Source organism: Drosophila willistoni (genome assembly GCF_018902025.1).
Source record: "Drosophila willistoni isolate 14030-0811.24 chromosome 2R unlocalized genomic scaffold, UCI_dwil_1.1 Seg167, whole genome shotgun sequence".
Taxonomy (NCBI): Eukaryota; Metazoa; Arthropoda; class Insecta; order Diptera; family Drosophilidae; genus Drosophila; species Drosophila willistoni.
This window is the reverse complement of record NW_025814050.1, coordinates 19,795,479-19,808,103: the sequence shown is the minus strand read 5'-3', so window position 1 is coordinate 19,808,103 and position 12,625 is coordinate 19,795,479. Positions and strand designations below refer to the sequence as shown.

Genomic DNA, 12,625 nt, shown 5'->3' with positions numbered 1-12,625 from the left:
CAATAATTTTGTTATATATTAATTTAGGAACTCTTCTCTAATAAAATATTTTCTATTAGTCCTTCTCCGACTACAGAACTTATTGGCTTATAATGGAATTTGTAAGGAACTAAGTAAAAACTAGTAAATTTTAGTCTTACCTCGCACGACTTCTCTCTAAAATCTAATTGTAAAATTTGCTTTTAGTTTCGTTAGAAATCGTCATGTTTTTAGTTTTAAGCAATCAAATCTATGTATGGATCAACTTTTATTTAACGATTTCATTGCCTGTTTGAATTCAATTAGTTGTATTCTTATCTATTTGTCTAAGGTCTGTCAATGCCTCCAACAACTAAGAAATTTATATCTACATCTATCGCAAACTGGTTTTTATTTTCTTTTATCGCTTTTTTGTTATCGATTAAGTGCATAAGTTTATTTATTTGCATTAGTCAATGCGGCCAAATGTTATAGCAAGTACCTACTACTACTCCTCTATGCGACCCCCTGTGCATATGGCAATTTCGCACAATTTTTGTGGGGCATTATTTATTAGATGGCCACGTTGAAAGCTCTACACCAAAAGCAGGCTTCACTTTGTGGAGTGGTGGAACAGCGCGACAGTTGCGTGGTGTAAAATTGGCCACAAAAGACATGGACAACTTCGAATTCAACTCCCAAGTCGAGTATGTGGAACACATTATACTATATAGAGGTGGAAGGCCTACGGCGCTTTTGATTTATGCCATGCAAGTGTCAAAAAATGTCCTGTTGCACACACGCAGTGCCCGAAGCGGCTTTAGATTTGCCATACAGATACAAGTAGAGTCCAAGCAATCCCATTAAAAAGTCTAAATTGTTGCCTGGCTTATTCACTATTTTATTTTATTTTTGCATATATTTTTGTTGAATTTTTTTCCGATTGTATGTATTGCAGTTTAATTGAGAATCGTTTTCTGCTCTCTTCTCCACGTGTCGCTAATTTTTTATTTTACTGTTTTGCCGGGGAGGAAATCTTGGCAAAATAAATATTTGTATTTTTATGTTTCCCCTTCTCTCACACACAATCTGCTGGGCCAACTTCCAGTAAGTGTGAAAAGTGTAAAGTCGACAGATTGTTCGGCACCCACGCATTTTCACAGAATGAAATTTCTCGTATATCTCTTTTCTCTTTCTTTGTGGTTTTTTGTGTGTTATAAAAAATTATTATTTTTTTTAAAAAACATATATGTATATCTACATATACGAAATGACGCAATGAAGCGTGCTGCCTGCCCCAGTGGATGCCAGTTGGCATCGTTTTCATAGGATGACACCGATCAAGGCCATTCGCTCATTCAACGGGCAAAAACTGTCAACGGGCATTTTAATAAACGCATTTCGGGGACAGGCGACAAAATGTCATAGACACAGACCAGAGAGTGAGACAGAGAGAGAGGGCATTGCTTTCTATATTGATTATAGATTGCTTTGCCCTGACGCTAATGCTAATGATAATCGGCAGACCACTATATAAAAAATATATATATATATGTGTATTGTATAGGTAAGTCTGTACATATATTTTTATACGATTCAAAATAGCAGAAGGCGAGCAGTAGCGAATGAGAAATTGAATTTAGTATAATCCAATTTGTGTTCTCATTTGCAATAACTCATCAAAAACAACGGAAACATTTGTCTTTTTATATTTACAAGGGAAAAATATTGACAAATTTTTCAATTTAAATCTTTTGGGATTTGGATGGAATCAGAATTGTCTATATAGAAGAAAGATGATTCTGCTTTATGGAACGTAAAGGCATATAGTACGAAATGGAGTAATAGAATTGACTAAAATCCATCGATTTCTATTGAAGAAAGTTAGAACTAATCTAATAGTTTGCTATTATTACGTTTCAATCGAATCACTAGGCTTTTTGCCAAAAAGACTTGCAGCAACAACTCCAATTTATACATTTCATTCCATTTTATACAGTTCATAGGTTAGAAGCTAAAAGCTTCACTTAGTAACCTTTCCAAATGACTACCCATTATGCTTTCCTGTTTGTTTTGCTCTCTGTTCTATTTCATTTCGTTTCATTTTAGAATTTAACTTGCCTTTTCATTCTCTCTATTCCCTTTATTCAAGCACCAATTACACACAAAAGTTGACTATGATTCCAGTTGTGATTTCGTCATTTCGTCATCAATTTGACTAATTGAAATTGAGGCTAAATTGTAAACGAAACCATCATTCGACCCATAATCATTGGCGTTTGCATGCTTATCGTTAATAACAATCTCAATCACATCAAATCAACAACAAAATTGTAGCACACTCACCGCTCATCCTTATCATATTTGGGAAAACTGACATGCTCCAATAGCACCGATGATTCGCTTTGCGGTTCCGCTGATATACCCTGAGCGCGCTGTCGTTGAAATGTTTGACCCGATTTCCGAGTTGCTCCTGTGCCTGTACTTGGTCCCGGACTAGATCCACCTCCTCCACCGCCGCCTGAAGCACCACTACCTGCTCCACTGCCAGCACATCCCGCCGCACTACTTCGACTGAAGGGGAAGACACTTTGAAATTTATCCAAATGCGATTTGAGTTCAGCGATTTCATTGTCTTTGAACTGAAGGGCTCGTTGCATTTCCTGAATCTTTAGATCCTTGGCCTGTATTATCTGAATGAAGCGCTCCTCTTGCGGCGTGGCGGCTATGTAGGTGAGGGATGCAGATGGATCCGCCATACCCACCGGAGACGGGGTGTCCGGGGTACAGCCCGACGATATACGCAATCCCTGCATTTGCTGGGCCAGGCCTAATGTATTTGGTGGTACTGTGGGCGAATGACACGCCGCCGGTGATCCGGGTATGGGCAGAGGTTGAGTTTGTGCTATCGTTGGTTGCTGTTGTTGCTGCTGCTGCTGCTGGTGGTGCTGCTGCTGTTGATGATGCTGGTATAGAACCGGACTCCCTGTGGCCGTATAGAAACCTTGTGTCTGCGCCTGCAATTGCTGCAATTGTTGATAGCGTTGCTGCAACTGCAGTTCCTGTTGATGCAGCAGACTCCTGGGATCTGTGTGTAACTGCTGCAGCGTACCACTCGGTGGTGTACCATAGATTAGTGTGTGGGTTAGAACATCAGAGTGGGGCGGTGGTGCCGGCACTAGACGTAGACCCGCTGAGGTATGCTCCAGTCCCAACAGACCCAAATTGGCAGCGGGCAATGTGACAATGCCCGTGCCCAGAAGCTGATTCGGATTGTTGTTGTTGATGTTGTTGGGGTTGGAGGTGTTGATAACGATGGGTCCAGCACCGGCGTTGTTGTTGATCAGCCCCAAGTCGCTGGGAAACTGATGATAGTTGGCATTCGGCTCCTGTTGCTGCATACTGATGGCTCTTCGCAGCGTCGGTGTTTCGCTCGGAGATTTTCTCGTCGCTGTCGTCAACGTTCGTTGATCTTCGGCGCTGCTATGACGGCGATAGAGACGCAACGGCAATTGAAATGGCGCTTCTACGATGGGTGGTTGTATGGGTGGTGGTGCTGTCTGGGTGGGTGGTATGGGTGGTGAAGGTGTAGCAGACAATTGTGATTGTGGTTGTAGTGCTATGTCCGGTGGCTTGGCCTCGCTGCTGCTGTTATTGATTATCGCCGGTTGCAATTTCTGATAGTCGGCATAGAAATGATTACTAACTGACGATTCTGTTGTTGATGCAGGTGGCAATTGTGCTGTGGGTGGTGCTGATCTCTGTGATGGTGGTGGTGCATCTACTTCTGATATGAAACTAGTGCACTGTGGCTCCTCATTGGTTTGATTTTGGCGATTTGTGGCTGGCCGCTTTGTGGCAAAGCACAGCCGATCAAAGCAAAAACGCATCCAGGCGGCCTTCGATATGAACCGCCGCCAGAAGGAATTCGTTCACAAAATAGAAAGACGCCCTAAAACAAAACAAAACCAAAAGAAAAAGCAGGTAAAATAAATTATTAATATCATGGGAAATAACATAAATTTATTAAGTATCATATAATATGAATATACATATATTGAATCTAATCGCTGGCTAATCTTTGCTGTCTCAACTGATTTACAATTATTAAAGGGGAATTCATAGCAACAGCTGACTAACTGAATGAATGACTGCACTCTTTAGAAAATTAATGAGAGAAGAAGAGAGTGAGAGAAAATTTGGACTTTAATAGTCTCCGCTAAAATTTTGATTTCATAATCTATTTTAGCTTTTTCTTCTTTTAGAAAGAGAAATATTTGTTTCAAATAATTTATTAATAATATTATTATATTTTAAAATTCAGCTCAAGGTCAATGACCTAGTACAGTAGTCATCAGTAGACTCCAATAAATATATCATTTGGACCCAAACTAAAAGATAACTTTTCAATACATAAATGTATATATGTTTATGTACAAATCGGTAGAAAATTAATAGAATTACAAATTGGCAAAGTAAGGAATATCTGACAATTTTTTGAAATATTTTCAATATAAGTTTTGATGAATTTTACAAATTTTCCACAAAAAATGGCATAAAAAACTTGAAAATGTAACAAAAAACATTTTTTTATTGATTTTTTTTTTGAAAATTTATAATTTTTATTCCGAAAACTGACAAAATTTTGGTTGCAATATTAAATAAAATATAAATTTTAAGAATCGGTAAAAAATTTACAATATTACAGATTTGTAAAATTGGGATTATTAGATTTAAAACATTTTTAATATATTTGATTATTGGATTTGAGACAATTTTAATATATGTCTTATTCTAAACAGACTGTATTTTGGTCACTTTTTGACCGACTTCAAAGTAATATGTCTATTATATCGCAATTTCGATGCAACTTTATTTTAAACGTCATCGAAAACTTGATGACTTTGGGTAAACAAAAATTATTCTTCATTTCGGAGAAAATTCACAAATTAAATTAGAAATTATTGCCATGTTTTAGTTTTAGAGACAAATTAATCTTATTTATTATGCTTTCAGTCATTTATTTATTGAATTAAATTTTTAAAATCTTTCAAAGCATAAAAAGTTTGTAGAACTTATTTTCCCCCTTTTTTGAGATTTTTTATATATTTTAGTTTTTATAATTTTTGCCTTTGCGATTTGCTTATCTAAGAATATTTAATAATATTTAAAGCCAAGATTCAATGCAAGTTCTTAACAATTATTAATTTTAAGCAAATTTCCGGCTTCATACCACAATGATAATGCCATATAATTTGCCCCCTTCTTACTTCTCTCGGCAAGACAATAATGTGAAACCAATTTGTGTTTTTTTGCTGCTTATCATTGGTTTCTTTTTTGTTTATTTTTTTGTTTTTGGCTTTTTGGATATATGTACATATGTACATACAGTTTGGAATGGCATTACATGACTTGAATGTCTCCATACGGCGGACTATCTGAGCTAACATGACAGCCGCGCCTAGCAACCCCTTGTGCCCTGATAACGCCTCTATTAGAACTTTATATGCCAAAAATTGAAAAGAAATAGTACGAAAAAACGAAAACAGAAACCACAACATGGTAAATAAAACTGGCACAGACAACTTCTTGACATATTTTGTGTGTTGTTACGGTTGCTGGTGTTAGCTGCTCTTGGCCACGTTTAGACAATAATTCAAACAGAATGAGAGAAGCTAAAAATAAAACAAGTTGAAAACCTAAACATGGCCTGGGTAAGTTATAAACAAATATGATTAAAAACGAAGAAGAGTGCAAAAACAAAAAACTATAAACGAGTGTGTCAGGTTTTTTTTGTTTTGTGGGTTCTCCAAGATGAAGAAGAACCTGAATGAGTGGGCCGTTTTTTTTTTTATTGAAAACTGAGTAAATGAGTAAAATCAAGATAGAACTAGTCAAAACATAAAGTCAAAACAAACAAAAAAATAATTTTGTGCTTGTCATAATAAACTTATAAAAAAAAGTAATTTGTTTTGGAAACTAGAACAAAATCATTAATTTAAGCATTTTGAATGATCTACTTAGGTTAGAGACTAACAGCACAGACTAACTACTTTTGAAAGAATGGATCCAAAAGAAAATTAAATTACTAGTAAGTATGAATAAGGCAAAACGACTATGTGTATACTCTTACTATAGATTAAGAAATCAACATTTTTAGTCAAAGAGAGATACATAAAGGATAAACGATTAATAATCACAAATGATTTCGTTAATTGATAAAGCAAAGGTTTGAAATTTGTTTCAATTAAAGAGATTTTAGTTTTTAGAGTATAATTAAGTTATAATTAATAAAATAAACGAAAGAAGTAGGTATTAAGTCGTTGTCCCTAGTTTAAGACATTTCCAGTTTAAGGCAAAGAAGATAAAACATTTCGGAGAATTTCTTTCAAGATTTGGAATGAATCAAAGTAATCTTCTTAAGGACCGGGAGTCTGAGGGTCTATACACCCCATAATATCGACAATTTTAACCTTTTTCAGCCCAGATTCATTCGGACAAATTTGATAAATTCTCAAACTGTCAAAGTGCCACTCGAAAATTACTGAAATCCGTTCATGAATCTTTTATACGATTTTGCATATCGTGTTTATTGATATATGCCCAGCCTAGATCAGCATTTTTTTTGCTTTTAAATATAATATAAGAATATGTATGATTATAAGAATTAAACATCGTATTTTAACAGTGGAGAACGCAAAGGATCGGTAATTAAAGGATAAAAAGGTTGTGTCGATAGGAAGAGCTTATTTTAGTTCACAATAAAATTCTTTTCCATGTCTGTCTATGTATGTTCTGTTGGCTTTAACAACATATGTATGTATGAGTAAAACATAAATTAATAAATGAATACTAATAAAGTACGTATTTTACATAGGCATATCCAATTTAAATTAAATGACTAATTGTAAGATACTTAGGTTTTCATTGATATTAATATAAATTCATAAAAATATTGATTTTACTAAAGAGAAACACTTAAATTCTCATACTTATTCGATGACTAACAAAATAACTCTGTATTAAAAGTAGTTTTCTCGAAGCAAACAACAATTAAAGGTGTAGCCCTAGCAAATGAAGTTACAACAGCTGAATATAATATATATAATATATAAAGATCACTTGGATTTATTTTGCAAAATCATCTACACGATAAGATATTGAAGAGATCCGTTTATGATACGATATTGTCCAAGTTGAGTGGGCAATCCCACCTTGATTTTTGGGACGAGTGACACTTGACTTGAAAGCAAGAGAGACAAAACGTACAACAAAAAAATACACAGACAATTAATGTAAAAGATCACATTAGATACACATTAGCATATTAATGATCGCACACAGCCGGCCCAGAGTCGGCACGATTAATGGTCGATTTGTATGCCAATGTATGCCTATTTATAGTACATCACACTCCATAAACAATTCGCAGGGAATTGGCATTGTAAGTGAAGGTAAAATCAAGAGGGGGAGAAGAGAGTGGAAGGGTATTCCCCCTTCAGCAGTCTGTTGTGTCTGTTGTTTGGCCAATTACCGCACTTAATTACCCGCAAATTTGCTAAATGCAATTTCTCGACTGACTTTGAATTTTTTGAGTGACGGAAAAATGGAATGGCTTGGAATTAGTGTGAGTGAGGGCTGAACAAAAAATTGAAACAATAGCACAAAATATTCAAACAAATTGACACAAGAGAGCGTTGGAAATGTTATTTATAGAACAATTGACAGGCCACTCAGAAAAAAAAAAACAAGAGCTCCCCGCACCGAGCATTATCATCGTTCTCTCTCTTTCTCACTCTTGGGGTCTGCATGGCTTTTCAATAAAAAGACATTCATTGTGATCGGTTGAGTTTGTTTTTGTTTCTTTTGTTTTTGGTTCCACTTAAACGCAATTTACTTGTGCAATTTGTTTTCATCTCTACGTAATATTTTAAATGATTTTATATTTTTATTGTCATTTAAATGACGATGGCTCTTAGCATTGAGTGGAACAGAGAGAGAAGATACAAGTGGTGTGTGTGTATGTGGTGGCAACTCTGGGTAACATTTTTTTGAAACAGGTTCATAATATTTTTTTGCTTTTTTTTTGTTTTGTGGTTGTTTTGCTTAATTATTTTGCGGTAATTCTTAATGTCAAACACCATGAGCGACGACCAAGTAACTTGGCGAACAAGTTGAGGGTATTAACATCAAATCGATCGTGCGGTTCTCCCGAGTTCATTCATGCCAAAAACTGATAACACGGCAACAGTGTGACGGTGAGAGAGAGAGATAGCAGGATTGGGGTGGAGGGGGGTAAGCGAGATGGAGTGTATATATTTGTTTAAATATTGTTTACACAAATAACTTCAGTATTTGTCGTCTGGCCATTTAGGGAGGCGCATGCTAGAAGCATGTCTAACTAAAATTCTAGACAGGCGACAGCTCACGATCCGATCACGATCTCTTTTGCCACTGTGTGTGTGTGTGTGTGTGTATGAGTGTGCTGGGATTTCAGTTGATGACTATTAATCGCAATTAGTGTGTCATTATAATGATGATCACGGTAGATAAACAATTTAAATCGAGGCTATTTAAATACAATATCAAAATAAATCAAGTGACCTACATATTAAGCAAACTATTTTTAATTCTACTTTTTTTTACGAAAAACAGGCAATAAAACTACAACAGTTTTTTAAATGAAACCAAGACAGAATGTTCATGGTTCATGGTCATGGATAATGATTCACAAGGTTCTTCTTTTAAGATTGACTTTTTCAGGAATGATGTGCAAGTTTAATCAGAAAAGGAATCTCTTAGCAACTTTACAGCGATTCCGCCTTATGCAAATTCCTTTATCAATTTGATTGATATAATTGGAACAAAGAAGATGTAAATTTATAATTTTTATCAGTATTAGAAAAAATTTGTATCTCTTGAAAGATTTATTTTTTGATTTTGGGGCACAGGAAAAGAGCTTCTTGAAGGTTTTCTTAATTATTATCTTCTAGTTTTATCATATATCTGTATAAGGTGCTTTTGAAAGGAAAGCATTTTGAAAAGGAAAAATGAATACATCGCAATATCATAGAGAATAATTTGAAATTCAAAGAAAATTTGATCCATGTAAATGGTTTTGAGTTTCTCCTGTTCTATTATGCCATTTATTCCATCTTCAATCTATCCTATCCTTTAAGGTACTAATGAATGAAATGCTAAAAATCGATTTGCAACATTTAGTTACTAATGAAACAAATGAATGTAGCTTTAAAGTGAAGTGAATGAAATAAAGTTAAGTACTAAGGTTGCACAACTGAAGAGCGAAATAAAGAATCGAAACGAATGGATGAGACGGATAAGTACTCATAAATAATAATAAATAATTAAATACAAATATTCAAAGAAAATCCAGTGATAAAAGATACTCAGTTTTAGTCAAAGTGCTCTCTACATCTTTTCATTCAAAAGCCCTAACCTTACGAAAATCATGAAAAAATTCCTGCCAATGACTAAGTAAGTATGTGGTACTCCAAGACTGAACTAATTTACTGAAATTCTTACATCATTAACACTTTTTATTCTATGAATAAACAAAGCTTTCCCAGTTTTCAAAGATTTATTCATTTATGTATTTAGGACTTATCAATATGTACTTGAAATATTACAAATATCACTGTGAGTCTTCGAAAGACTTAATCTTTTTATCGTTTATTCATTTATTTGAAATGCTTTGCAATGAGTAAATTTAAGATTTAAATTAAATTTTAGTCTGTGGTTTAAACGATTTTACTACAGTTCTCGAGTTCATATCCCTACGATAGTGAAAATATTTGTTCAGGTGAACCCAAAGCAATACTCTATCTGGGATAGTTATGGAAAGGAAGTTGAATTATGAAAGTATATTTTGTTTTTGTTAGCCTTGAAATAAGTAGATACTTCTTGAAATTCGAATTTCAATTCAATATTTTGTTCAATAATGAACAGCGTAACTGAAATTTGTTGCTGTTATTTAACAAAAGGTGATAAAAGAAACGAAATTGGTCATTTATTCCTCTATAATCTCATACTAAAGCTATATACTTTTTATAATTTCTTGTTTATCTCCCATCTTTATAATGAAGAAACTCAAGTGTCTCTCTACAATTAACACAATAGTATTCTGTTTTAATATTTTAACAAACAAAATATTGATTTTAATTGTTTTCGGCCTTGCACCTTGATCGAATTTTCACCTTTTCTTAGCCGTTGCACTGTGCAAAATATTCGATTTGATTTGATTTCAATTCATTTCATTTTATTTTCGCTACGTTCCGCCTGCTAAATGAAGGTTTTTTTAATTGATCGAACGTGCAGTTAATGCCAATTGGCTGTGCCTTCAATTTTTTCCTTCTTTTTTGCCAATTTGTGGAGACTTGTGTCTCCATGGGTAGTCATAGATAGAGCTTCAAAATGAGCACATTTAATTCCAGATATCAAACGCAACCGAAGCAAACTACTAACTTGAAACTGAAATTCAACTTTTCTTATCAGACGCGATCAATTGCCTTCGACTAGACCATTCTGGCCATCGATCAAATCGTGTCGGCCGCAACTAATGAGAGTATTTTGTAAAACGCACACGATAAAACCAAATAAAATAAAAAAAAATATTTTTCAAATGTTTCTCAATTTTATTAATATTGATTGGCGCATTGACGATGAGGACGAGAAGGGGGAGAGCCTGTCGAAAAAATTTGAGAAGTAAACTTAAATAATTGCACATCTCTTTCAATCAATTTATATAAATATTGTGTAGCCGCTGAAATCCGGCTGATTCTTGTTTTTGTTTTTTACATATATATTTTCTGAATTGGCTTGAGGAAGCAGCAGCGACAGCTCAACTGATTGGCGCGAACCTATAATTATAGCATTCTATATATACATAACAGACATTTCCTATACATAACCAAATATGGTTGCCACATAACTTTCAATTGATGTCTCAATTCGAGAGGGAGAGAGAGAGAGAGAGAGAGGCTAACGAAAGGCTGACTAACTGCTTAATTATGTTTAAATGATTCGAATGATCCGCATTTTTCAAATGTTTCATCTCTCTTGCTCTATCACTTGATCTGTCGTCTGTCATGTCATGTCTCAACTGACAGTTGGCTATGCATTTAGATCTGTTCTTGCTTTCAGTTTGTTGTGTGTGGTCAACTCGAAGCGCCTGTCAATATTTTTGATTAGCCAATTTGCAAATCCGGAAGATGTCACGAATTGAAAGCAGTTATCTCAAACATTATTGATCGATAAAAGATGCCGTTCAAATCAGACTCAAAAAGGAGATAATCATTTTAATGATCGATTTGGTGGACATATTCTGGTTAGGAACTTTTCTAAAGGGTACTTTTTTCTCTTTAAGAACTGCTTAAAGAAAGATAATTACTGATATTTTTCTTAGATCTAATGTTTAGCTTTTCAAATGCAGCAGTTTTAGGTTAACTATGAACAGTTTTTTAAAGATTTGTGTCTTTGATAATTATCTTGTTTGGAATGTTTTCTCCTTTTTTTTTTAGATATTGTTCCCTAGGCTGCCCTACAGTTGTCTATTCAGACCATGAGTGAGGCAAAACATTTTGAATAAGGGCAAACTTTGAAATTATGCGCATTTTTATAAACATGTCGAGATACAATCTCCAGTTTGAAGGGATCAGAAAAGGTTAACACATGTGAGTTCAAGTATTATGTCGCGCTCAAATAACTGAAAGATTCATAATTAAGTGAAAAGTATCATATAAAAATGTCAAAATCTGAATTTTTTATCGTTTTTTATGCAAGATTAAGTTTTTTACTTGGAGCTAAGCCGAATTTTGAAATTATAAGCATCGTAAAGATAAACATTTTCAATGTATATTTTATCCATCTCACTGGCTATACATCAGAAATATGGACGGATCCAGGAGAATGGGTTTTAAATGATCCCCGAAATGTCAATAATTACAAAAATTTTTATTTTATTCATTTCTTTATACCCTCTTTTGATCCTGATACTGAGAAATGGCACTAATAGAAAATTACTTAAATTACTGAGCCAAAAATTCGACCCTTTCCCCAAAAAAATTTGCTATATATGTTTATGCCTGCAAAAAAAATAATATTTAAAATTCCATGGCACAAAAAATCTCAAGTCCCAAAGACGATCTCTAAAAAAAACTACTAATGACTAACCTACTACTAACTACTAACTACTAACCGACTAATAAAAGGATTGTTTTTAATTAAAAAGGATGAAAAGCTATCAAACACACTTAGAAGAGTATTCCAAAACTAAAATTCATAACTATATATAAACCATGACTAAAAAGCATTTTATATTCTGTTGATGAAGTTGTGCTATAGAGTTTTTTGATCTATAGGATATTGAAACGATGAATCACCAAAAGATTATAGAATCTAAACGACAACCGCGACATCGTTGTTTTTATTTTTGATACTAAAATCAATTTAAGTTATTATTAAATAAAAATTTATCTAAACAAACTCAATGTACTTTGTTGTGGTATTTTAAAAATGTCTAAGCATTAGTTAACCGTGATATGTGACGTTCATTCATCACAAGATATATTTTTATCTTTGATAAATCAATTGAATATGTCATGTCAGCGCCTTAAAAAGACATTTGAACAGATAAGAATTAGCCAGAACA

General features: G+C 34.0%; 1 protein-coding gene across 1 annotated transcript in view; it reads right to left on the bottom strand.

The window, feature by feature from the left end:
* The window catches only part of LOC6642441 (cGMP-dependent protein kinase, isozyme 2 forms cD5/T2), a 49,270-nt gene that overhangs the window by 25,181 nt on the left and 11,464 nt on the right, over nt 1–12,625 (bottom strand). Inside the window, exon 2 of the mRNA XM_002065449.4 lies at nt 2,305–3,910. Within this exon, the coding sequence (XP_002065485.1) occupies nt 2,305–3,848 (1,544 nt within the window). The 5' untranslated portion in view covers nt 3,849–3,910. The remainder of the gene's footprint in view (nt 1–2,304; nt 3,911–12,625) is intronic.